At 47.9% G+C, this 25,207-nt stretch overlaps 1 protein-coding gene across 1 annotated transcript in view; it reads right to left on the bottom strand.

Annotated features, from left to right (window-relative positions):
- The window catches only part of zc3h3 (zinc finger CCCH-type containing 3), an 89,483-nt gene that overhangs the window by 25,149 nt on the left and 39,127 nt on the right, over window positions 1–25,207 (bottom strand). Inside the window, exon 4 of the mRNA XM_041840169.2 lies at window positions 12,671–12,821. Within this exon, the coding sequence (XP_041696103.2) occupies window positions 12,671–12,821 (151 nt within the window). The remainder of the gene's footprint in view (window positions 1–12,670; window positions 12,822–25,207) is intronic.

Raw genomic sequence — 25,207 nt, 5'->3', positions numbered from 1 at the left:
GGCTGGGAGGGAGAGAGACGGAGAGAGAGAGAGAGAGAGAGAGAGAGAGAGAGAGAGAGAGAGAGAGAGAGAGAGAGAGAGAGAGAGAGAGAGAGCGAGAGAGGCTGGGAGGGAGAGAGACGGAAAGAGAGAGAGAGAGACAGACAGAGAGAGAGAGTGAGACAGAAAGAGAGAGAGACAGAGAGAGAGGCTGGGAGTGAGAGAGGCTGGGAGTGAGAGAGGCTGGGAGGGAGAGAGAGAGGGAGAATGAAAAAAGCCCAAGTAGTGCTGAGAGATTAGTGCTTTTTGAGGTCGGTTCAGTTGAGGTCGGTTCAGAGAGAGAGAGAGTGAGAGAGAGAGAGAGCGAGAGAGAGAGGCTGGGAGGGAGAGAGACGGAGAGTGAGAGAGGCTGGGAGGGAGAGAGAGAGAGAGTGAGAGAGAGAGAGGCTGGGAGGGAGAGAGACGGAGAGTGGGAGGGAGAGAGACGGAGAGTGAGAGAGAGAGAAAGAGGCTGGGAGGGAGAGAGACGGAGAGTGAGAGAGAAAGGCTGGGAGGGAGAGGGGCTGGGAGGGAGAGAGACGGAGAGTGAGAGAGAGACTGGGAGGGAGAGAGGCTGGGAGGGAGAGAGACGGAGAGTGAGAGAGAGAGAGAGGCTGGGAGGGAGAGAGACTGGGAGGGAGAGATACGGACAGTGCGAGAGAGAGAGCGAGAGAGGCTGGAAGGGAGAGAGACGGAGAGTGAGAGAGAGAGAGGCTGGGAGGGAGAGAGAAAGAGAGTGAGAGAGAGAGAGAGACTAGGAGGGAGAGAGACGGAGAGTGCGAGAGAGCGAGAGAGGCTGGGAGGGAGAGAGACGGAGAGAGACAGAGAGGGAGACAGAGAGAGAGACAGAGAGAGAGACAGAGAGAGAGAGAGAGGCTGGGAGGGAGAGTGAGAGAGAGAGGCTGGGAGGGAGAGGGGCTGGGAGGGAGAGAGACGGAGAGTGAGAGAGACTGTGAGGGAGAGAGACGGAGAGTGAGAAAGAGAGAGGCTGGGAGGGAGAGAGAGTGGCTAGGAGGGAGAGAGACGGAGAGAGGCTGGGAGGGAGAGAGATGGAGAGAGAGAGGCTGGGAGGGAGAGAGAGAGAGAGAGGCTGGGAGGGAGAGAGACTGGGAGGGAGAGAGAGAGTGAGAGAGAGAGGCTGGGAGGGAGAGGGGCTGGGAGGGAGAGAGACGGAGAGTGAGGGAGAGGGGCTGGGAGGGAGAGAGACGGAGAGTGAGAGAGAGAGGCTGGGAGGGAGAGAGACTGGGAGGGAGAGAGACTGGGAGGGAGGGAGAGAGACTGGGAGGGAGAGAAGGAGAGAGAGCGAGAGAGGCTGGGAGGGAGAGAGATGGAGAGTGAGAGAGAGAGGCTGGGAGGGAGAGAGACGGAGAGAGAGAGAGAGAGAGAGGCTGGGAGGGAGAGAGAGAAAGAGAATGAAAAAAGCCCAAGTAGTGCTGAGAGATTAGTGCTTTTTGAGGTCGGTTCAGAGAGAGAGAGTGAGAGAGAGCGAGAGGGGGAGGCTGGGAGGGAGAGAGACGGAGAGTGAGAGAGGCTGGGAGGGAGAGAGACGGAGAGTGAGAGAGGGAGAGGCTGGGAGGGAGAGAGACGGAGAGTGAGAGAGACGGAGAGTGAGAGAGTGAGAGGCTGGGAGGGAGAGAGACGGAGAGTGCGAGAGAGACTGGGAGGGAGAGAGGCTGGGAGGGAGAGAGACGGAGAGTGAGAGAGAGAGAGAGAGAGAGAGAGAGAGAGGCTGGGAGTGAGAGAGGCTGGGAGTGAGAGAGGCTGGGAGTGAGAGAGAGAGAGAGGGGCTGGGAGGGAGAGAGAGGGAGAGTGCGAGAGAGAGAGAGAGCGAGCGAGCGAGAGAGAGAGAGTGAGAGAGAGAGAGAGGGTGGGAGAGAGAGAGGGTGGGAGAGAGAGAGGCTGGGAGAGAGAGAGGCTGGGAGGGAGAGAGACGATAGTGAGAGAGAGAGAGAGAGGCTGGGAGGGAGAGAGAGAGAGAGAGAGAGAGAGAGAGAGAGAGAGAGAGAGAGAGAGAGAGAGAGAGGCTGGGAGTGAGAGAGGCTCTGAGGGAGAGAGAGAGGGATAATGAAAAAAGCCCAAGTAGTGCTGAGAGATTAGTGCTTTTTGAGATCGGTTCAGTTGAGGTCGGTTCAGAGAGAGAGAGAGAGAGAGAAAGAGAGAGAAAGAGAGAGAGAGCGAGAGAGCGAGACGGAGAGAGAGAGAGGCTGGGAGGGAGAGAGACGGAGAGTGAGAGAGAGAGAGGCTGGGAGTGAGAGAGACGGAGAGTGAGAGAGAGAGAGGCTGGGAGGGAGAGAGAAAGAGAGAGAGAGAGAGAGAGGCTGGGAGTGAGAGAGGCTCTGAGGGAGAGAGAGAGGGAGAATGAAAAAAGCCCAAGTAGTGCTGAGAGATTAGTGCTTTTTGAGATCGGTTCAGTTGAGGTCGGTTCAGAGAGAGAGAGAGAGAGAAGAAAGAGAGAGAGAGAGAGTGAGAGAGCGAGATGGAGAGTGAAAGAGAGAGAGAGGCTGGGAGGGAGAGAGACGGAGAGTGAGAGTGAGAGAGAGAGAGTGAGAGAGAGACTGGGAGGGAGAGAGACGGAGAGTGCGAGAGAGAGAGAGAGAGCGAGAGGCTGGGAGGGAGAGAGATGGAGAAAGAGAGAGAGAGAGAGAGAGAGAGCGAGAGAGGCTGGGAGGGAGAGAGACGGAGAGTGAGAGAGGCTGGGAGAGAGAGAGAGAGAGAGAGAGAGAGAGAGAGAGACTGGGAGGGAGAGAGACGGAGAGTGCGAGAGAGACTGGGAGAGAGAGAGGCTGAGAGAGAGAGAGGCTGGGAGGGAGAGAGGCTGGGAGGGAGAGACGGATAGTGAGAGAGAGAAAGAGGCTGGGAGGGAGGGAGAGAGAGAGAGAGAGGCTGGGAGTGAGAGAGGCTGGGAGGGAGAGAGGCTGGGAGGGAGAGAGAGCGGGAGAATGAAAAAAGCCTTAGTAGTGCTGAGAGATTAGTGCTTTTTGAGATCGGTTAAGTTGAGGTCGGTTCAGAGAGAGAGAGAGAGAGAGAGAGAGAGAGAGAGCGAGAGAGCGAGACGGAGAGTGAAAGAGAGCGAGAGGCTGGGAGGGAGAGAGACGGAGAGTGAGAGAGAGGCTGGGAGAGAGAGAGGCTGAGAGAGAGAGAGGCTGGGAGAGAGAGAGGCTGGGAGAGAGAGACGGATAGTGAGAGAGAGAGAGAGAGAGAGGCTGGGAGGGAGAGAGAGAGAGAGAGAGAGAGAGAGAGAGAGAGAGGCTGGGAGGGAGAGAGGCTGGGAGGGAGAGAGGCTGGGAGAATGAAAAAAGCCCAAGTAGTGCTGAGAGATTAGTGCTTTTTGAGATCGGTTAAGTTGAGGTCGGTTCAGAGAGAGAGAGAGAGAGAGAGAGAGAGAGAGAGAGAGAGAGAGAGAGAGAGAGAGAGAGAGAGAGAGAGAGAGAGAGAGAGAGAGAGAGAGAGAGAGAGAGAGAGAGAGAGAGAGAGAGAGAGAGAGAGAGAGAGAGAGAGCGAGAGCGAGAGCGAGAGAGCGAGACGGAGAGTGAAAGAGAGAGAGAGGCTGGGAGAGAGAGAGGCTGGGAGGGAGAGAGGCTGGGAGGGAGAGAGACGGAGCGTGAGAGAGCGAGAGGCTGGGAGGGAGAGAAACGGAGAGTGAGAAAGAGAGAGAGAGAGAGAGAGAGACTGGGAGGGAGAGAGACGGAGAGTGCGAGAGAGAGAGCGAGAGGCTGGGAGGGAGAGAGACGGAGAGTGAGAGAGAGGCTGGGAGAGAGAGAGGCTGAGAGAGAGAGGCTGAGAGAGAGAGAGGCTGGGAGAGATGAGGTCGGTTCAGAGAGAGAGAGAGAGAGAGAGAGCGAGACGGAGAGTGAAAGAGAGAGAGAGGCTGGGAGAGAGAGAGACGGAGAGTGAGAGAGCGAGAGGCTGAGAGGGAGAGAGACGGAGAGTGAGAGAGAGAGAGGCTGGGAGGGAGAGAGACGGAGAGTGAGAGTGAGAGAGAGAGAGAGAGAGACGGAGAGTGCGAGAGAGAGAGAGAGAGCGAGAGACTGGGAGGGAGAGAGACGGAGAGTGCGAGAGAGAGAGAGAGAGAGCGAGAGGCTGGGAGGGAGCGAGAGAAAGAGAATGAAAAAAGCCCAAGTAGTGCTGAGAGATTAGTGCTTTTTGAGGTCGGTTCAGAGAGAGAGAGTGAGCGAGAGAGGGAGGCTGGGAGGGAGAGAGACGGAGAGTGAGAGAGGCTGGGAGGGAGAGAGACGGAGAGTGAGAGAGGGAGAGGCTAGGAGGGAGAGAGACGGAGAGAGAGAGAGAGACTGGGAGGGAGAGAGGCTGGGAGGGAGAGAGGCTGGGAGGGAGAGAGGCTGGGAGGGAGAGAGAGAGAGAAAGAGAGAGAGATGCTGGGAGGGAGAGAGACTGGGAGGGAGAGAGACTGGGAGGGAGAGAGACTGGGAGGGAGAGAGAGAGAGGCTGGGAGGGAGAGAGAGAGAGGCTGGGAGGGAGAGGGGCTGGGAGGGAGAGAGACGGAGAGTGTGAGAGAGAGAGGCTGGGAGGGAGAGGGGCTGGGAGGGAGAGAGACGGAGAGTGAGAGAGAGAGAGGCTGGGAGGGAGAGAGACGGAGAGAGACGGAGAGTGAGAGAGAGAGAGACTGGGAGGGAGAGAGACGGAGAGTGAGAGAGGCTGGGAGGGAGAGAGACGGAGAGTGAGAGGCTAGGAGAGAGAGAGAGAGAGAGAGAGAGAGAGAGAGCGAGAGAGGCTGGGAGGGAGAGAGACGGAGAGTGAGAGAGAGAGAGGCTGGGAGGGAGAGAGAGAGAGGGAGAATGAAAAAAGCCCAAGTAGTGCTGAGAGATTAGTGCTTTTTGAGGTCGGTTCAGTTTCGGTTCGATTATTAAAACATAATCATGGTTTTCGAGTTCGATATTTTTTAAAGATATTAAATGTATTATGTGGGTTGAATGCTGTAACAACACAGAATAAAACAATTAATACAAGTCCCATGATGGTAGTGACTGGCCCATTACTGCTCATCACTTATTAAAGCTGAAATATGTAACTTTTTGGGCGACCTGACAAAATTCACATACAAATGTGAGTTATAGGTCGGTCATTCTCATTGAAAGCAAGTCTAAAAAGCGGTAGATCTGTTCTATGTGCGCTATTTCTATGCTTCCCATTTTTATGTTTCGTTTTTGCGTTATTTTTAAAGTTTGGTTTTGTACACCAGCTTTAAAACAGCTGAAAATACAATATTTTTGGTTATGGAAAATATATTTCACAGCGGTTTAAAATGGTACAATATTCTCTACACTATTCTTGCTTGTTTTGTCCAAACTGAAATTTGGCAAACTATTAGATGTTAGCAACCAGGAAATGGCGGAGTGATTTCTGCATAGTGCATCTTTAACCATAATGTATTATAATAATAATAATATGCCATTTAGCAGACGCTTTTATCCAAAGCGACTTACAGTCGTGCGTGCATACATTTTTGTGTATGGGTGGTCCCGGGGATCGAACCCACTACCTTGGCGTTACAAGCGCCGTGCTCTACCAGCTGAGCTACAGAGGACCACTTTACTTTAATAACATATTTCAGTTGTTGTGTATATTACATTTGTTTCACTTGATGACTATTATTTCATTCTAAGTCATAGAGCTGCTGCCTATGCGGTCTGAGAAAAATCACAGTTTTAGTAGTAAATAAGGCAGAAGCAAATAAGACATACATTTATGACTGCTGAATACTAACTATCAATGACTTAGATCATGTATTTTCAGGTAGAGATACCTCACGGAGCAACTGCTCTTTCCGTTTCTTGAATGCATGTTCTTCGCTCTTCTTTTCGTCTGGAATGGATTATGGTCATCGTAGTTAATTACCAGGTTTTCTGCGCTAAACTACTGTATGCCAATTATTGGCCTTTTGGAAACTACAACTCCCTACTACATCACACAGTTTGGGCTTGATCTGATTTATCTCTAGAGAAAATGCAGAGAGAAAATGCAAATTGAGCTCACAGAAAAAAAAAACTAACAAAATTGAATTCAAATAATTGAACGAATATTGGTCAATTAGCTGTTTAAAAACTGAAAAATAACTGGTTTCGGTTAATCGCTCAGCACTAGCCCCAAGTGATACAACTATCTTAGAAAAGAGAGGGAGAACAGTTAGAGAAAGAAGAGAAGGGAGAGCAGTGTCTCTTCTCTTTAACCCCACTTCTCTCTCCTTGACCTGTTCCCCATGTTGCCCTTGACCCCCCAGCAAGAGATCTGTTATCAGAGCTCCTCCAAGTCTGTCTGCCACACAAATCCTCCCCTGCCGGACAGCACGCTCGTTTGAGGGTGGAGCCCTTTCACAGCCACGCCGATATACCACTATGTCCCCCTAGGCCTGAGGGACACATTCTCACTGCACACACATCATCCCAATCACCATGGTGATTCTTTAATGTGACAAACGATGGGGCAGAACGAGGGGAGGTGTATTAGTGGGGACAGGAGAGATTCAGAGCTGTGTGTGTGTGTGTGTGTGTGTGGGGGGATGGGTAGACATAAAGCAGCTGTTTATTTACAGTCGGGACCATGATCCCACAGGGTTGCAGGGGAGGAAATGGACAGAAAAGAGAGAGAGGAGAAGAGAGGATGTGGAAGAAATGGAGAAAAGAGCAGAGAGCAGAGCAGAGAGGAGTATATTCTGAGTGTTTGCATGCCTGTGAATTTGTGTGTGTGTGTGTGTGTGTGTGTGTGTGTGTGTGTGTGTGTGTGTGTGTGAGTGTGAGTGTGAGTGTGTGCCACTCTCACCATGCGCGACACACAGATGAAGGAAAGAGCGATTCAGCACTACTACTGCTGTTGATGAATGATCTGACTTTTGTTTTGGTGACAGGGAAGAATTTGGGGGTCGCGCAAGTGCTCTGAATAATGCTGCTCTGTTCTGTTCTGTTGGCCTGCAGCGAAAGCATTAGTAAGCTCATATTGGAAAAACAGTTACCCTTGGAACAGACTGAGCAGTGCAAACAGTCATCTAGCCAATTCCTACAGTGAGGAGAGGAGGACTGCTATCGGCCTAAAGCCATGCAGTTACAATGGTCCTAAACATGCATTAAGACAATGAAATCTACACTAACTGTATGAGAGTAAGTGACTACTCTGAGCAAAACATCATCAGATGAAGACAAAGCAATCAGAAAGCTGGAGATGACCCCAGCTGTTGATGACAGTGTATCTGTGTAAGAAAGAGGGAAGACTAGAAGAGAGTGAAGGAGAAGTAAAAACATGAACGTGAGAATAGACAGTAAGAAGGGGTAAGTGAGAATGTGATGAGATGATAGATCTGATAAGTGGTGAGTAGAGGACTACATTGCGGTATGAGAAGGGTGAGAATGAGGGATGAATGGAGGAGTGTGATGGGATAAAGAAGAGAAGAGGAGAGGAGAGGAGAAGAGAGCGTAGCAGCCTTTATTGCCCTGTCTCCCACATCCTCTACTGATCAACACAGGAGCACTAAACGAGATGAGACCAGGGCACAACAGACCAGGCCGTGTGTCCACGTGCATGTGCATGCGTGTCTCAACAGTAGTTTAAAATAAACAATCAAGCATTATTAAATCTCAAAGAGAATTGAGAAATTAGCTAGATGAAAACGGAGAGAGTGAATGAGCGTGGAGAATACGGGATATAGTGATAGGGGGGGAAAAGGAAGTGGATGAAAACAGGGAGAGTGAATGAGCGTGGGGGATACAGTGATAGGGAATCATAGAAAGTGGATGAAAACGGAGAGAGTGAATGAGCGTGGGGGATACAGTGATAGGGAAACATAGGAAGTGGATGAAAACGGAGAGAGTGAATGAGCGTGGGGGATACAGTGATAGGGAAACATAGGAAGTGGATGAAAACGGAGAGAATGAATGAGCGTGGAGAATACGGGATACAGTGATAGGGAATCATAGAAAGTGGAAGAAAACAGAGAGAGTGAATGAGCGTGAGGATACGGGACACAGTGATAGGGAAACATAGGAAGTGGATGAAAACTGAGAGAGTGAATGAGCGTGGGGGATACAGTGATAGGGAAACATAGGAAGTGGATGAAAACAGGGAGAGTGAATGAGCGTGGGGGATACGGTGATAGGGAAACATAGGAAGTGGATGAAAACGGAGAGAATTAATGAGCATGGAGAATACGGGATACGGTGATAGGGAAACATAGGAAGTGGATGAAAACAGAGAGAGTGAATGAGCGTGGAGAATACGGGATACAGTGATAGGGAAACATAGGAAGTGGATGAAAATGGAGAGAGTGAATGAGCATGGAGAATACGGGATACCGTGATAGGGAAACATAGGAAGTGGATGAAAACGGAGAGAGTGAATGAGCGTGGAGAATACGGGATACAGTGAAAGGGAAACATACGAAGTGGATGAAAACGGGGCGGCAGGTAGCTTAGTGGTTAAGAGCGTTGTGCCAGTAAACCGAAAGGTCGCTGGTTCTAATCCCAGAGCCGACTAGGTGAAAAATCTGTCGATGTGCCCTTGAGCAAGGCACTTAACCCTAATTGCTCCTGTAAGTCGCTCTGGATAAGAGCGTCTGCTAAATGACTAAAATGTAAATGTAAAAATGTAAAACGGAGAGAGTGAATGAGCATGGAGAATACGGGATACAGTGATAGGGAAACATAGGAAGTGGATGAAAACGGAGAGAATTAATGAGCGTGGGGAATACGGGATACCGTGATAGGGAAACATAGGAAGTGGATGAAAACAGAGAGAGTGAATGAGCGTGGGGGATACGGTGATAGGGAAACATAGGAAGTGGATGAAAACAGGGAGAGTGAATGAGCGTGGGGGATACGGTGATAGGGAAACATAGGAAGTGGATGAAAACGGAGAGAGTGAATGAGCATGGAGAATACGGGATACAGTGAAAGGGAAACATAGGAAGTGGATGAAAACGGAGAGAATGAATGAGCGTGGAGAATACGGGATACAGTGATAGGGAAACATAGGAAGTGGATGAAAACAGGGAGAGTGAATGAGCGTGGAGAATACGGTAACGGTGTTAGGAAAACATAAGAGGTGGATGAAAATGGAGAGAGTGAATGAGCATGGAGAATACGGGATACGGTGATAGGGAAACATAGGAAGTGGATGAAAACAGAGAGGATGAGAAGGAGAAAAACTAACAAGAGACAAATGGACAGACAAACAAAAAGAAATATGAGCAGCAATAGACAGATTCAGAGGGAAAGAGAAAAAGAACGAGGGAGAGAGAGAAAAAGGGAGAACATAAAGTGTGAGGGAGGTAAGTAAGCGACAGAGGAGGAGAGAAAAGGAGGGAAGGCTGGAGCGAGGAAGGGCAGTAATTTATCCTGGGGTGTGTTGCATGCTTTACGGCTTTCTTAATTCAACTCCTGCTACTATTAATGGACTTAATGTTGAGATGATATCTATTGTCTGGTGGCGGTGGCTGAAACACGACAACCATTCATTCACCCCCCCCAGCACTCAATTACCCACAATGCCCATTAGTGCTGACACTGAGGACAGCATGACATGCTTAGTAGGGGATGGGTCACTTCCCTGGTCCTACGTGGGGACTAAAGGGTGACGGGGAGCTCAGATAGCTAAGAGGGAGGTGCCCACTGACCATGTGTGGCTGGTGCTGGTCACTCTTTGCCAAGGGCATCAAGCCCCACTTTAGAAATTAGAATTAACCATATTTAGTCCCACAGTGACATAATGAGTGTGAGGCTACATCTTGGAAATCGCTAAAGGACAATCAGGACCTTCCCCTGGTGTTCTGGAGCTCTGGGAGAACACACCACCATCTGCTCCTGAAAACACTGGCCTTGGGATACTGACGATGACTGGGTGAGTGTGTACGATGAGAATGAAGCCTTGGGACACTGACGATGACTGGGTGAGTGTGTACGATGAGAATGAAGCCTTGGGACACTGACGATGACTGGGTGAATGTGTACTATGAGAATGAAGCCTTGGGATACTGACGATGACTGGGTGAGTGTGTATGATGAGAATGAAGCCTTGGGATACTGACGATGACTGGGTGAGTGTGTACGATGAGAATGAAGCCTTGGGATACTGACGATGACTGGGTGAGTGTGTACGATGAGAATGAAGCCTTGGGATACTGACGATGACTGGGTGAGTGTGTACGATGAGAATGAAGCCTTGGGATACTGACGATGACTGGGTGAGTGTGTATGATGAGCTAGAGATGGGGTAGTTCTAGTCAGTGGAGGGGTACGATGAGCCAACAGAGCTATAGATGGATTAGAATAGAACTAATAAAACGTTCAGGGGTGTTAGAGAGTCAGACAGATTGAGGTAGTGAGGGGATGTAAGGAGGAGGAGTGGGGTACAGAGGACAGGAGGAGGAGGAGTGGGGTACAGAGGACAAGAGGGGGGTCTGAGGAGAACCTCTTCTCTCCCAGGGGACCTGTCCTGCCCCCCCATCTCCAGACTTGGTGATATTTCACGGGATGTTGCGCGGCTCAAATTGAAAATCCCTTGATTAATCAATATTTACTGCAGCGGCTAAATGAATAGTAATAAGTCACCGGAGGCCCTAACTCTAGTCTAAACCCCATGCAGCCAGGCCCACTGTTTCACCTACCTCAATCTGAATTACACAAATGAGACACCACACACAGACACACTAACAAACACACAAAACCAAACTGGCAAAACGTTAGTAACAGAATCTTCCTAACGCGGAGAATCTACAGCATCTCTCCAAGCTGAAATATAATAGCCATGTGTGTCTGTATCTCCTCTGAGTTAGTGGCTGTTGTCTCACAGGGCTCCAGACACCTGCAAGCACACACACACACACACACCCCAGGTGGCTACGGCTACAAAGACAAAACACACCTGCACTGCACTCCAACTGAACCCTGCATACTATGAATATAACTGTGTGTGTGTGATATGCAACGGCTTGTAATCTCCTCCCACCACAGCCCATTGTGAGGCTTAGGGAAACAGGGTAGCATTAACACACTAAGGCGTTTTAACAGGCCTATCACAATAATATAATAATACATTAACCAACTCCATAACCATATGACCTATTCATAACCAGCGCAATAAAACCAAAAGCCTATGTTAATAATCATAATAAACCATTAACTGTCTAACTGTCCGTCCCACAGTGAGGTCATGAATAACACATTAACTTATTGCCTGTCGCCCAATAATGACCTCACCATAAACATTCATTAACTCTCCCTCTGTCCCCCAGTTATGACCTCATAACATCTGTAGAACCCTTTCCATCATCTCGTTCTATCGCTTCTATCATTCTGTCTCTGGTCTACCGTTCTGTACGTCTCCCTCACAGAGAGCGAAAGAAAGAATGATGGACAGAATGGATGAGAGGATGAGTGGTAGAGATAAGTAGGGATAAAGAGATGAGGGTTAAGTTAGAGCCCTGCAAATCACATATACATCTCACCCATCACAAGTGCTTATTAAGCAAATGACTAGCTTTATCTCAGTGGATTTCTCCACTCTCCGAATGAGAGAGTGATAGGAAACGATAGTGATGAAGAAAAGAGAAAGAGATGTCTAGAAAGGGAAGGAGAAGAGAGAAGAGAGAGATTGGGGGAGGGATTGTAATGACATCAGGAGAAGACCACCCACCCCCTCCACCCTTTCTGATAGGATCTTCTCCAGGTGTAAATTAATGCTCAGAGCATCCAGGGCAGAGCACTGGTATAAATGTTTTATTCGCTGGGTTATTTACTGCGTAAAAATGAGCTTCATCAATTCTGAGGGTCCCTCTACACACGCTAGCAACACAACAGCAGGCCTGCCTGCTACATTAAAGACAGGCTTTCCTTCCTTCCTGGGTTAAGGTGCTGCTGAGTGATATTAAGAATGGAGGGGGCTTGTGTGTGTGTGTATTTCACTACCATGTGTTTACAGTTGGTACTACGCATTGGGGCAGGTAGTGTTCTCCTGGCATCCGCCAAACCCAGATTCATCCATCGGACTGCCAGATGGTGAAGCGTGATTCATCACTCCAGAGAACGCGCTTCCACTGCTCCAGAGTCCAATGGCGGCGAGCTTTACACCACTCCAGCAGACGCTTGGCATTGTGCATGGTGATCTTAGGCTTGTGTGTGGCTGCTCGGCCATGGAAACCCATTTAATGAAGCTCCCGACGAACAGTTCTTGTGTGGACGTTGCTTCCAGAGGCAGTTTGGAACTTGGTAGTGAGTGTTGCAACCGAGGACAGCCGATTTTATGCGCTGCGCGGTTTAGCAATCGGCGGTCCCGTTCTGTGAGTTTGTGTGGCCTACCACTTCGCGGCTGAGACGTTGTTGCTCCTAGACGTTTCCACTTCACAATAACAGTACTTACAGTTGACCGGGGCAGAACTAGCGAGGCAGAAATTTGACGAACTGATTTGTTGGAAAGGTGGCATCCTATGATGGTGCCGCGTTGAAAGTCACTGAGCTCTTCAGTAAGGCCATTCTACTGCCAATGTTTGTCTATGGAGATTGCATGGCTGTGTGCTCGATTTTATACACCTGCCAGCAACGGGTGTGGCTGAAATAGCCAAATCCACTAATTTGAAGGGGTGTCCACATACTTTTGTATATATAGTGTATAATGCGGTACATTGTTTACGTATCTGAGAGTGAGTGTGTGTTACCTGGCCGTCTGGATCCTCTTGGCTCTCCAAGAGAGGGTGTGGCTATAATGGGCTGTGTGTGCGTTGTCTCTGCCCAGGCATGTCTCTATCTTATAGCGGGTCCTGAACACCCTCTGAGACGCCTGGCTACGTAGGGTCGGGGAGGCGGGACCTAGGGAGGAGGAAAGAGGAATTGACAGGTCAAGAAACCAATACAGGGCAGCATATGCACCACTGGGGGATTAGCTGGCAAGCCTGGGTTTAGGGTGAAGTTGGTAGATACAACAGCATCCATAGAGGACAGGTACGAGCGCACTCACACACACACACACTTTTGTCTGTGTGATTTCTGGATAGATGTTTTTTCTCCTCTTCTCTCTCTCTCTCTCTCTCTCCACCTATCCTTCTAGAACTCCTACAACTCAGTAGCAGGCAGGTGTGCTCTTTAACAAGCTTCACATGTAAAGACGGGAGGGAAAAATAAAGGAGGAATATATATGAGCCTAATAAATCATAACTGCCCCTCTCCCTCTCTTTCAGTCTCATTCGTTATATCATTTTGTAGATCCATCATAGGAGAGGAGTAAAAAAATCAAACAAAATAAAAATAAGAATAGGACTGTTTGTTATTTATTTATTTGAGTGTGTATCCATCATATTGCTTTATGACGGCTGAGCTTGGCTGACACGCTGTGCTGGGTAAAGGATGGCATTTGCATCTGCGAGGATCTGAAACCGCTGCTTTACGCCAATTTACCAAACTAGAGGATTTATCAGAGCCAGGAGTTAGGATTTAGCGTTCAGGATCAGGCAGTATACTGTGAAGACTCAGGTAGTGTCTGATGACTGTGGAAGAATGAATAAGACTGATGATTCTAAAGATTGGAGGACTGGGATGAATCCAGCGGAAATAGGATGTCGGGACGGTGGGTTCTAATTTAAGAATAACTTTGGGATGATTCTAGAATGAATAGAACTTTGGGACAATTTTAGAATTTAAATATACATTTATGATGATTTTACAACTGAATCCTACAACTGAACAAAAAAAACATGGTGAAGAAAGTCTTCCAGCAGAATCTCCCATAAATCACCTTATGTTCACTCAGACAAACCCTGAGAACCAGCAGGAGAAAAAGAGTGTGTCGGTGACAGAAAGAAAATCTCTCTCGCTCTCTTCATCCTCTCTCGCGCTCTCTCTCCTGTACCACACATCTCTCACTGTGACAACACTTTGTCTTCTTAATGAGTGAGGAAGGAGAGAGAGAAATAGAAAGAAAGAGAAAAAGAGAGCGAGAGATAGGGAGCGCAAAGGTGGGACAGACAATGTGAGAGAGACACCCAACAATGTGCCTCCTCTACTAAATTTCAATTATCTGTATCAAATTTCTTTAATTGCCAATTGCCATGATTGTTGTCATGGTAATTAGCATTTAATAACAAAGCATGACCAGGAAGCAAACAGTAGCTTGGAGGAATGACAAAACAACAAAATGATTTATCTTCCTGCACCCTCCCCCCGCCCTCTCTTCTTCCATGCCGGGGACGGGGAATGTGTTTCATTTGTCAGGCAGCACACAGCTCAGGATCAGCTGGAGAATTCATCTCAGACAAACATTTACCCATGATCAAATCACTACACTGCATGCTGAGACCTGCCCCAAACACACACACTTACATGTATGCGCACACTCGCATGGGACCTGCCCACACACTAGGGCTGTTCCCGACTAAATTTTAGTCGACCGAGAGTCGCCTGTTCTTTCGACCAAAATACAGTGCATTCAGAAAGTATTCAGACCCCTTGACTTTTTCCACATTGGTACTTTACAGCCTTATTCTAAAATGGATCAAATCACTTTTTTTCTTCATCAATCTACACACAATACCCAATAATGACAAAGCGAAAATGTATTATTTTTTTTTGCAAATGTATTACAAATAAAAAAATAAGGGTCGTGGATGGGTATTCCAGCATGACAATAACCCAAAACACACGGCCAAGGCAACAAAGGAGTGGCTCAAGAAGAAGCACATTAAGGTCCTGGAGTAGCCTAGCAAGTCTCCAGACCTTAATCCCATAGAAAATCTGTGGAGGGAGCTGAAGGTTCGAGTTGCCAAACGTCAGCCTCGAAACCTTAATGACTTGGAGAAGATCTGCAAAGAGGAGTGGGACAAAATCCCTCCTGAGATGTGTGCAAACCTGGTGGCCAATTACAAGAAACGTCTGACCTCTGTGATTGCCAACAAGGGTTTTGCCACCAAGTAGTAAGTCATGTTTTGCAGAGGGGTCAAATACTTATTTCCCTCATTAAAATGCAAATCAATTTATAACATTTTTGACATGCGTTTTTCTGGATTCTTTTGTTGTTATTCTGTCTCTCACTGTTCAAATAAACCTACCATTAAAATTATAGACTGATCATTTCTTTGTCTGTGGGCAAACTTACAAAATCAGCAGGGGATCAAATACTTTTTTCCCTCACTGTAGGTCCCACAGTTGACAGTGCATGTCAGAGCAAAAACCAAGCCATTAGGTCGAAGGAATTGTCCGTAGAGCTCTGAGACAGGATTGTGTCGAGGCACAGATCTGGGGAAGTGTACCAAAAAAATTCTGCAGCATTGAAGGTCCCCAAGAACACAGTGCCCTTCATCATTCTTAAATGGAAGAAATTTGGAACCACCAGAACTCTTCCTAGTACTGGCCGCCCGTCCAAACTGAGCAGACGGTGGAGAAGGACCTTGGTCAGGGAGGTGACCAAGAACCCGATGGTCACTCTGACAGAGCTCTAGAGTTCCTCTGTGGAGATGGGAAACCTTCCAAAAGGACAACCATCTTTGCAGCACTCCACCAATCATGCATTTATTGTAGAGTGACCAGACGGAAGCCACTCCTCAGTAAACGGCACATGACAGCCCACTTGGAGTTTGTCAAAAGGCCCTTAAAGGACTCTCAGACCATGAGAAACAAGATTCTCTGGTCAGATGAAACCAAGATTGAACTCTTTGGCCTGAATGCCAAGCGTCACGTCTGGAGGAAACCTGGCACCATCCCTACGGTGAAGGATGGTGGTGGTAGCATCATGCTGTGGGGATGTTTTTCAGAGGCAGGGACTGGGAGACTAGCCAGGAGAGGGAAAGATGAACGGAGTAAAGTACAGATAGATCCTTGATGAAAACCTGCTCCAGAGCGCTCAGGACCTCAGACTGGGGCGAAGGTTCACCTTCCAACAGGACAACAACCCTAAGTACACAGCCAAGACAACGCAGGAGTGCGCTCTGGACAAGTCTCTGAATGTCCTTGAGTGGCCCAGCCAGAGCCCGGACTTGAACCTGATCGAACATCTCTGGAGAGACCTGAAAATAGATGTTCACCGACACTCCCCATCCAACCTGACAGAGTTTGAGAGGATCTGCAGAGAAGAATGGGAGAAACTCCCCAAATACAGGTGTGCCAAGCTTGTAGCGTCATACCCAAGAAGACTGTAATCGCTGCGAAAGGTGCGTCAACAAAGTAAAGGGTCTGAATACTTATGCAAATGTGATATTTCCTGTTTTTTTTTTATACATTTGCCAACATTTCTAAAAACCTGTTTTTGATTTGTCATTACGGGGTATTATGTGTAGATTGATGAGGGGAAAAAAAACAATTTAATCAATTTTAGAACAAGGCTGTAACATGAATACTTTCCGAATGCACTGTATAGACACACCCTATGTTTGAATATAATCAACTATATGTAGGCTACTTTGATGCTTTAAGCATTGCAATTAAAAATGAAAGACACACAAATTACTAAAGAGGGTGCCAGATATCAATATAGCCTAACCAGAAGAAACCTGAAGCTGCTGGCAATAGGCTACACAAGCGGTCGGCAACCTTTTCCATTTGGAGTGCCAAGTTATCGTACAATTTCTACTGATCTGTGTGCCAGTATGATTTTCAGATGCACATTTTCGTGGAACAGTTTCATTTCATTTATAACAAAGTCTTCATATCTCAAAATAAATGTCATGTGGTTAATCAAAATGTATCAAAACTTCTATTGCCATTGCCAATATGTAAAAATAGCCTACATAAAGCCAACAAATAAAAACATTGCTGCCCACAGGTAGAAAATATCCTGATAAAAATAAATATCCTATAAATCACTTTGGCTATGCATGGCCTGTCTGCAAGGAACTTGAAACATTGTATCAACTATTAACTTGGGTCCTTGCATCCCGCGCCAGTGAGCCCTGGAAAGACAGACAGCTGTAGGCTATTTGCGCAAGGGATAAGAAGTAATCAGGTAGGCCTATTTTATGAGGTTTACACCGGATCAGGGTATGACTTTTATTTTTATGCTGAGTGGTTATCAAAAGGGAGAGAGCTCCGTTGAGGAAATGGATGTAAGACTTCGTTTACTTGCTGTTTGAGGTGAAGAAAAAATTACTTTGAGAATCTCCACAGTGGTGGGGAGTTAAGACAATCAGAAATACTATCAGATCCACAAATGGGCACATTTATAGGCTTCATGTGCGCGCAGGCCAGGTAGCCTAGGCCTACTTCTACAGTATGCGTAATCAGGTGTGTGTCCTTACTCAAGATTGACACGAGCGCTCCAAACAAAAGACAATTAATAAATTGACAACTCGTAAATTGAATGAAATAAACCAAATCTTTATTCTCACAAGTGTAGCCTAGGTTGTGCGCTCTGCAAACAACGTATCCACTCCGACAAGAGAACTGTAAGACTGTAATAATAATAATATATTTAATGCATTAACAGAAATGATCGTAACCAAACAAACATTGTAGATGATAAATGATGGTAATTAAGGGTAAATGTACTACAGGTGATACTGGTGTGCCTCCACAATGGATTAGTCCACTGAGACAGGCGTGAATCAGACAGGTGAATCGTGTGCCATACATTTCGTTTAAATACACTGCTCAAAAAAATAAAGGGAACACTTAAACAACACATCCTAGATCTGAATGAATGAAATAATCTTATTAAATACTTTTTTCTTTACATAGTTGAATGTGCTGACAACAAAATCACACAAAAAGTATCAATGGAAATCAAATTTAATCAACCCATGGAGGTCTGGATTTGGAGTCACCCTCAAAATTAAAGTGGAAAACCACACTACAGGCTGATCCAACTTTGATGTAATGTCCTTAAAACAAGTCAAAATTAGGCTCAGTAGTGTGTGTGGCCTCCACGTGCCTGTATGACCTCCCTACAACGCCTGGGCATGCTCCTGATGAGGTGGCGGATGGTCTCCTGAGGGATCTCCTCCCAGACCTGGACTAAAGCATCCGCCAACTCCTGGACAGTCTGTGGTGCAACGTGGCGTTGGTGGATGGAGCGAGACATGATGTCCCAGATGTGCTCAATTGGATTCAGGTCTGGGGAACGGGCGGGCCAGTCCATAGCATCAATGCCTTCCTCTTGCAGGAACTGCTGACACACTCCAGCCACATGAGGTCTAGCATTGTCTTGCATTAGGAGGAACCCAGGGCCAACCGCACCAGCATATGGTCTCACAAGGGGTCTGAGGATCTCATCTCGGTACCTAATGGCAGTCAGGCTACCTCTGGCGAGCACATGGAGGGCTGTGCGGCCCCCCAAAGAAATGCCACCCCACACCATGACTGACCCACCGCCAAACCGGTCATGCTGGAGGATGTTGCAGGCAGCAGAACGTTCTCCACGGCGTCTCCAGACTCTGTCACATGTGCTCAGTGTGAACCTGCTTTCATCTGTGAAGAGCACAGGGTGCCAGTGGCGAATTTGCCAATCTTGGCGTTCTCTGGAAAATGCCAAACGTCCTGCACGGTGTTGGGCTGTAAGCACAACCCCCACCTGTGGACGTCGGGCCCTCATACCACCCTCATGGAGTCTGTTTCTGACCGTTTGAGCAGACACATGCACATTTGTGGCCTGCTGGAGGTCATTTTGCAGGGCTCTGGCAGTGCTCCTCCTGCTCCTCCTTGCACAAAGGCGGAGGTAGCAGTCCTGCTGCTGGGTTGTTGCCCTCCTACAGCCTCCTCCAAATCTCCTAATGTACTGGCCTGTCTCCTGGTAGCGCCTCCATGCTCTGGACACTACGCTGACAGACACAGCAAACCTTCTTGCCACAGCTCGCATTGATGTGCCATCCTGGATGAGCTGCACTACCTGAGCCACTTGTGTGGGTTGTAGACTCCGTCTCATGCTACCACTAGAGTGAAAGCACCGCCAGCATTCAAAAGTGACCAAAACATCAGCCAGGAAGCATAGGAACTGAGAAGTGGTCTGTGGTCACCACCTGCAAAAGCAGTCCTTTATTGGGGGTGTCTTGCTAATTGCCTATAACTTCCACCTGTTGTCTATTCCATTTGCACAACAGCATGTAAAATGTATTGTCATTCAGTGTTGCTTCCTAAGTGGACAGTTTGATTTCACAGAAGTGTGATTGACTTGGAGTTACATTGTGTTGTTTAAGTGTTCCCTTTATTTTTTTGAGCAGTGTATATTTGCAACTGCAAAAAAACAAAACAACAACAACAGCATATCGACCAAATAATCGGCTAAATGGGGTCAGCCCTACCACACACACACACACACACACACACACACACACACGCACGCACAATTCTGTATGTGTGAATGAGGTAAGGCTGCGTGTGTGTGTGTGTGTGTGTGTGTGTGTGTGTGTGTGTGAGAGAGAGGTGGTTTGGTTGTGCAGGATTAGTTGTCTGGCCTGTAGTCCCTTCTCCTCCCAGCAGTCATCTGTATTACAGTCAGAGCTATTTGGGCCTCCTGGCAGATGACAGATAGGGCTTGTCATAGACTGCTGCCGTGCCGTGGCCCACTCCTCATCCCTCTTACCGCCTCCTCTCCTGTGTGTGTGTGTGGTGTGGTGTGGTGTGTGTCACCCTACATTTAGCCCTCCCTCAGTCCTATTCCAAACAGCCCGAACACACCCCACCTAGTCCCAAACCGCCCAAACAAACACACCCCACCTAGTCCCAAACCGCCCGAACACACCCCACCTAGTCCCAAACCGCCCGAACACACCCCACCTAGTCCCAAACCGCCCGAACACACCCCACCTAGTCCCAAACCGCCCGAACACACCCCACCTAGTCCCAAACCGCCCGAACACACCCCACCTAGTCCCAAACCGCCCGAACACACCCCACCTAGTCCCAAACCGCCCGAACACACCCCACCTAGTCCCAAACGGCCCGAACACACCCCACCTAGTCCCAAACGGCCCGAACACACCCCACCTAGTCCCAAACGGCCCGAACACACCCCACCTAGTCCCAAACGGCCCGAACACACCCCACCTAGTCCCAAACGGCCCGAACACACCCCACCTAGTCCCAAACAGCCAGAACGCACCCCACCTAGTCCCAAACAGTGTAGCTAACAACGGTGTGTTCCGTTTATAGCTACACGTGTGTGTGTGTGTGTGTGTGTGTGTGTGTGTGTGTGTGTGTGTGTGTGTGTGGGTGGTAGAATGGGAGCACTCTCACTCCCCGACCTCGCTGTCAGGTCTATTAGAGGAAGATTGAGACCCCTGTTTGTGTGTGTGTGTGTGTGTGTGTGTGTGTGTGTGTGTGTGTGTGTGTGTGTGTGTGTTCGCGGTGGACTAGTAGAATAAGATCGAGACCCTATTGCTCCCAGACCCACTCAACCAACACAATCTGCTGGGGTTTACAATCAGAGCACACCCTCCATTTATCCCACGCTGACACAACTCACACACACACACACCCATCCATCCCAAGATGACACACCACTCTATGCTGTGAAACCACAGATTATCTACTCTATTCGCTCTGCACCGCACCGCACTCAGCCAGCCCACCTCGCACCTCCTACTCTTGGCTGCTGCTACTTACCTCACACTCTCAACCTTCTACAAACTCAATAAACAGAACTACAGAGTTCGAAATGGATTGAATCTTTCTCTCTTCGGCTGTGATTTAGCAGCAGGCATGAATGAATGATTTCAATGCTTTCCTATCATGTAGTAACATCCCCTGAAACAGAGCAGCTGCTGTTTCTCCTATAACGTACAACATCTGATTGACTGGGACTGGCAAGTGAAGACGATAAGACTGTTAATAAGTATTCTATGACAGGGACAGGGGCTGAAAGTAGAGTAGCTCTAATGCTGCCTGCCATTCCAGACCTCTACCTCCTGCTCTCTCTTTATCCGGTCTTCTTCAGAGTGGCATAACGCTGGCTCACCACAGCATCACTCCACCCCATCCTCTTAGGGATTATCAAAACATGTCATCATGGCACCGCACCACACGGTGTGGAGAGTCTAGAGTCAGGCTGTTATCTATCCCTCCACTCCCCCTGGCTGTACTGTGACCCCCCACCTCTCCCCATCTAGTCCCTTAACACAGCCGCTGAGAGAGTCTGCCAAGCTACAATTCTCCTTACCTGACGGCTAATTTTTTACATTTTAGTCATTTAGCAGACGCTCTTATCCAGAGCGACTTACAGTTAAGTGAGTGCATACATTTGTCTTTTTATTTAATTTTTTATACTGGCCCCCCGTGGGACTCGAACCCACAACCCTGCCGTTGCAAACGCCATGCTCTACCAACTGAGCTACACGGGACTACTATCCAGCTAACAGCACTCCCTGTTCCCCCCAACCAGAAACCCCCGCCCCCCAGTACACCATTAATCTTGTTATTGACAGTCAGTCTGATACTGGAGCTTCTAGTATCCCCCTCCCACACCCCCACCCCATCAGTCTCCAGTCAAATTCCCCGGGGCTCATCCTCTGATTCCCAGTGGGAATCTGATAGACATGCCCAACGCTAGGCTAACATCTGACTGACTTAACATGGCCCATGCTAAGCTAACGCTGCACTTTAATTGCCTATGTGAGGATATCGTATTTAAATGCATTCCAAATGTCATGCGGTTAGCCACCATTTTGATGCTCGCTCAAGTTACTAGGCTATACTTAAACACCCAATGCTAAGCTCAGGCAGGCAGTCACTTTACATATAGATACGTATGTAAAGTAAGTTAGAGCAGATATCTCCAATATTAGTAGTACTCCACTGCCCCACCATGCAAAAACATGGTCTGTTCGATGCAGTATCTCCCACTGACTGGCATGTCTGTGTGCCCATGGGTGTGTATGAGAGAGAGGGTAGTGGTGTCTGCATGTGAGTTGGGGTCGTATGATCACAAATACTCTATTGACATTTTTGTGTATGATTAAATGCGTGTGTGTTTCGGGGAGAGTATGTGTGAGCGTATACAAGTCTCAGGTTAAGGAGAGAAAGCGAAAGAGAGAAGGGTGGTGTGAGAGGGAGAGAGAGCGGGAGATTCGAGAGTGATAATGAGGGGAGAGAGACAAGGAGATAAGGAGACAAGGGAGAGAGAGGAGATAAGGAGAGAAATGGAGAGAGAGAGAGAGAGAGAGAGAGAGAGTGAGAGGAGGGGAGAGAGAGAGAGAAGGAGATAAAAAGACAAGGGAGTGAGAGAGAGAGCGAGAGAGAGGGGAAAATAAAGACAGAGAGAGAAGAGAAGGAGAAAATTGAACTTTGCCCTCTGTGTAGATTGACAGGTGCAGTGGACACATGTTACAGGAAGGAGACCCAGCCTCTCGTCCCAGACCTGCTGTCAGGGGTTAGATGGTGTGTGTCTGTGTGTGTATGTGTGTCTGTGTGTGTGCGCGTATGTGTGACCTTGAATACGTTCCTAAGGAGAAAAACATATCTGCCTTGAGAGACTGTGCGATTCAGAAGTGACGATGGACAGAGTGCTGGTCCACAGCGCTTCCTGTCTGGGCATGCTCCAGTATTACGTGTTAGCCTTCAGTTCAAGTTGAAGCACACAATAAAAGTGCTGTTGTTTCCAGCAGCCTCTGAAACCCACTGTTGTTGTGTTGACTGTATGACTAAGAGATACCTATACTGGTCTGGAAGGTGTGTGTGTGTGTGTGTGTGTGTGTGTGTGTGTATGAGGGGTTGGTCTGAAGCCTGTGTGTGTGTGTATATGAGGGGTTGGTCTGAAGCCTGTGTGTGTGTGTGTGTGTGTGTGTGTGTGTGTGTGTGTGTGTGTGTGTGTGTGTGTGTGTGTGTGTGTGTGTGTGTGGAGGGGTTGGTCTGAAGCCTGTGTGTGTGTGTATATGAGGGGTTGGTCTGAAGCCTGTGTGTGTGTGTGTGTGTGTGTGTGTGTGTGTGTGTGTGTGTGTGTGTGGAGGGGTTGGTCTGAATGGGTATGTATACAGTATGTAGTGATGGGCATTACAGTATGTGGTGATGGGCATTACAGTATGTGGTGATGGGCATTACAGTATGTGGTGATGGGCATTACAGTATGTGGTGATGGGCATTACAGTATGTAGTGATGGGCATTACAGTATCTAGTGATGGGCATTACAGTATGTAGTGATGGGCATTACAGTATGTAGTGATGGGCATTACAGTATGTGTGATGGGCATTACAGTATGTAGTGATGGGCATTACAGTATGTAGTGATGGGCATTACAGTATGTGGTGATGGGCATTACAGTATGTAGTGATGGGCATTACAGTATGTAGTGATGGGCATTACAGTATGTAGTGATGGGCATTACAGTATGTAGTGATGGGCATTACAGTATGTAGTGATGGGCATTACAGTATGTGGTGATGGGCATTACAGTATGTGGTGATGGGCATTACAGTATGTGGTGATGGGCATTACAGTATGTGGTGATGGGCATTACAGTATGTGGTGATGGGCATTACAGTATGTAGTGATGGGCATTACAGTATGTAGTGATGGGCATTACAGTATGTAGTGATGGGCATTACAGTATGTGGTGATGGGCATTACAGTATGTGGTGATGGGCATTACAGTATGTAGTGATGGGCATTACAGTATGTAGTGATGGGCATTACAGTATGTAGTGATGGGCATTACAGTATGTAGTGATGGGCATTACAGTATGTGGTGATGGGCATTACAGTATGTGGTGATGGGCATTACAGTATGTAGTGATGGGCATTACAGTATGTAGTGATGGGCATTACAGTGTGTGGTGATGGGCATTACAGTGTGTGGTGATGGGCATTACAGTATGTGGTGATGGGCATTACAGTATGTGTTGATGGGCATTACAGTATGTGGTGATGGGCATTACAGTATGTGGTGATGGGCATTACAGTATGTGGTGATGGGCATTACAGTATGTGGTGATGGGCATTACAGTATGTGGTGATGGGCATTACAGTATGTGGTGATGGGCATTACAGTATGTGGTGATGGGCATTACAGTATGTGTTGATGGGCATTACAGTACAGTGGGGAAAAAAAGTATTTAGTCAGCCACCAATTGTGCAAGTTCTCCCACTTAAAAAGATGAGAGAGGCCTGTAATTTTCATCATAGGTACACGCCAACTATGACAGACAAAATGAGAAAAAGAAATCCAGAAAATCACATTGTAGGATTTTTAATGAATTTATTTGCAAATTATGGTGGAAAATAAGTATTTGGTCAATAACAAAAGTTTCTCAATACTTTGTTATATACCCTTTGTTGGCAATGACACAGGTCAAACATTTTCTGTAAGTCTTCACAAGGTTTTCACACACTGTTGCTGGTATTTTGGCCCATTCCTCCATGCAGATCTCCTCTAGAGCAGTGATGTTTTGGGGCTGTCGCTGGGCAACACGGACTTTCAACTCCCTCCAAAGATTTTCTATGGGGTTGAGATCTGGAGACTGGCTAGGCCACTCCAGGACCTTGAAATGCTTCTTACGAAGCCACTCCTTCGTTGCCCGGGCGGTGTGTTTGGGATCATTGTCATGCTGAAAGACCCAGCCACGTTTCATCTTTAATGCCCTTGCTGATGGAAGGAGGTTTTCACTCAAAATCTCACGATACATGGCCCCATTCATTCTTTCCTTTACACGGATCAGTCGTCCTGGTCCCTTTGCAGAAAAAACAGCCCCAAAGCATGATGTTTCCACCCCCATGCTTCACAGTAGGTATGGTGTTCTTTGGATGCAACTCAGCATTCTTTGTCCTCCAAACACGACGAGTTGAGTTTTTTACCAAAAAGTTATATTTTGGTTTCATCTGACCATATGACATTCTCCCAATCCTCTTCTGGATCATCCAAATGCGCTCTAGCAAACTTCAGACAGGCCTGGACATGTACTGGCTTAAGCAGGGGACACGTCTGGCACTAAAGGATTTGAGTCCCTGGCGGCGTAGTGTGTTACTGATGGTAGGCTTTGTTACTTTGGTCCCAGCTCTCTGCAGGTCATTCACTAGTTCCCCCGTGTGGTTCTGGGATTTTTTGCTCACCGTTCTTGTGATCATTTTGACCCCACGGGGTGAGATCTTGCGTGGAGCCCCAGATCGAGGGGAGATTATCAGTGGTCTTGTATGTCTTCCATTTCCTAATAATTGCTCCCACAGTTGATTTCTTCAAACCAAGCTGGTTACCTATTGCAGATTCAGTCTTCCCAGCCTGGTGCAGGCCTACAATTTTGTTTCTGGTGTCCTTTGACAGCTCTTTGGTCTTGGCCATAGTGGAGTTTG

Source organism: Coregonus clupeaformis, chromosome 20, assembly GCF_020615455.1.
Source record: "Coregonus clupeaformis isolate EN_2021a chromosome 20, ASM2061545v1, whole genome shotgun sequence".
NCBI classification, from domain to species: domain Eukaryota; kingdom Metazoa; phylum Chordata; class Actinopteri; order Salmoniformes; family Salmonidae; genus Coregonus; species Coregonus clupeaformis.
This window is presented reverse-complemented; position numbering and strand designations above follow the sequence as displayed.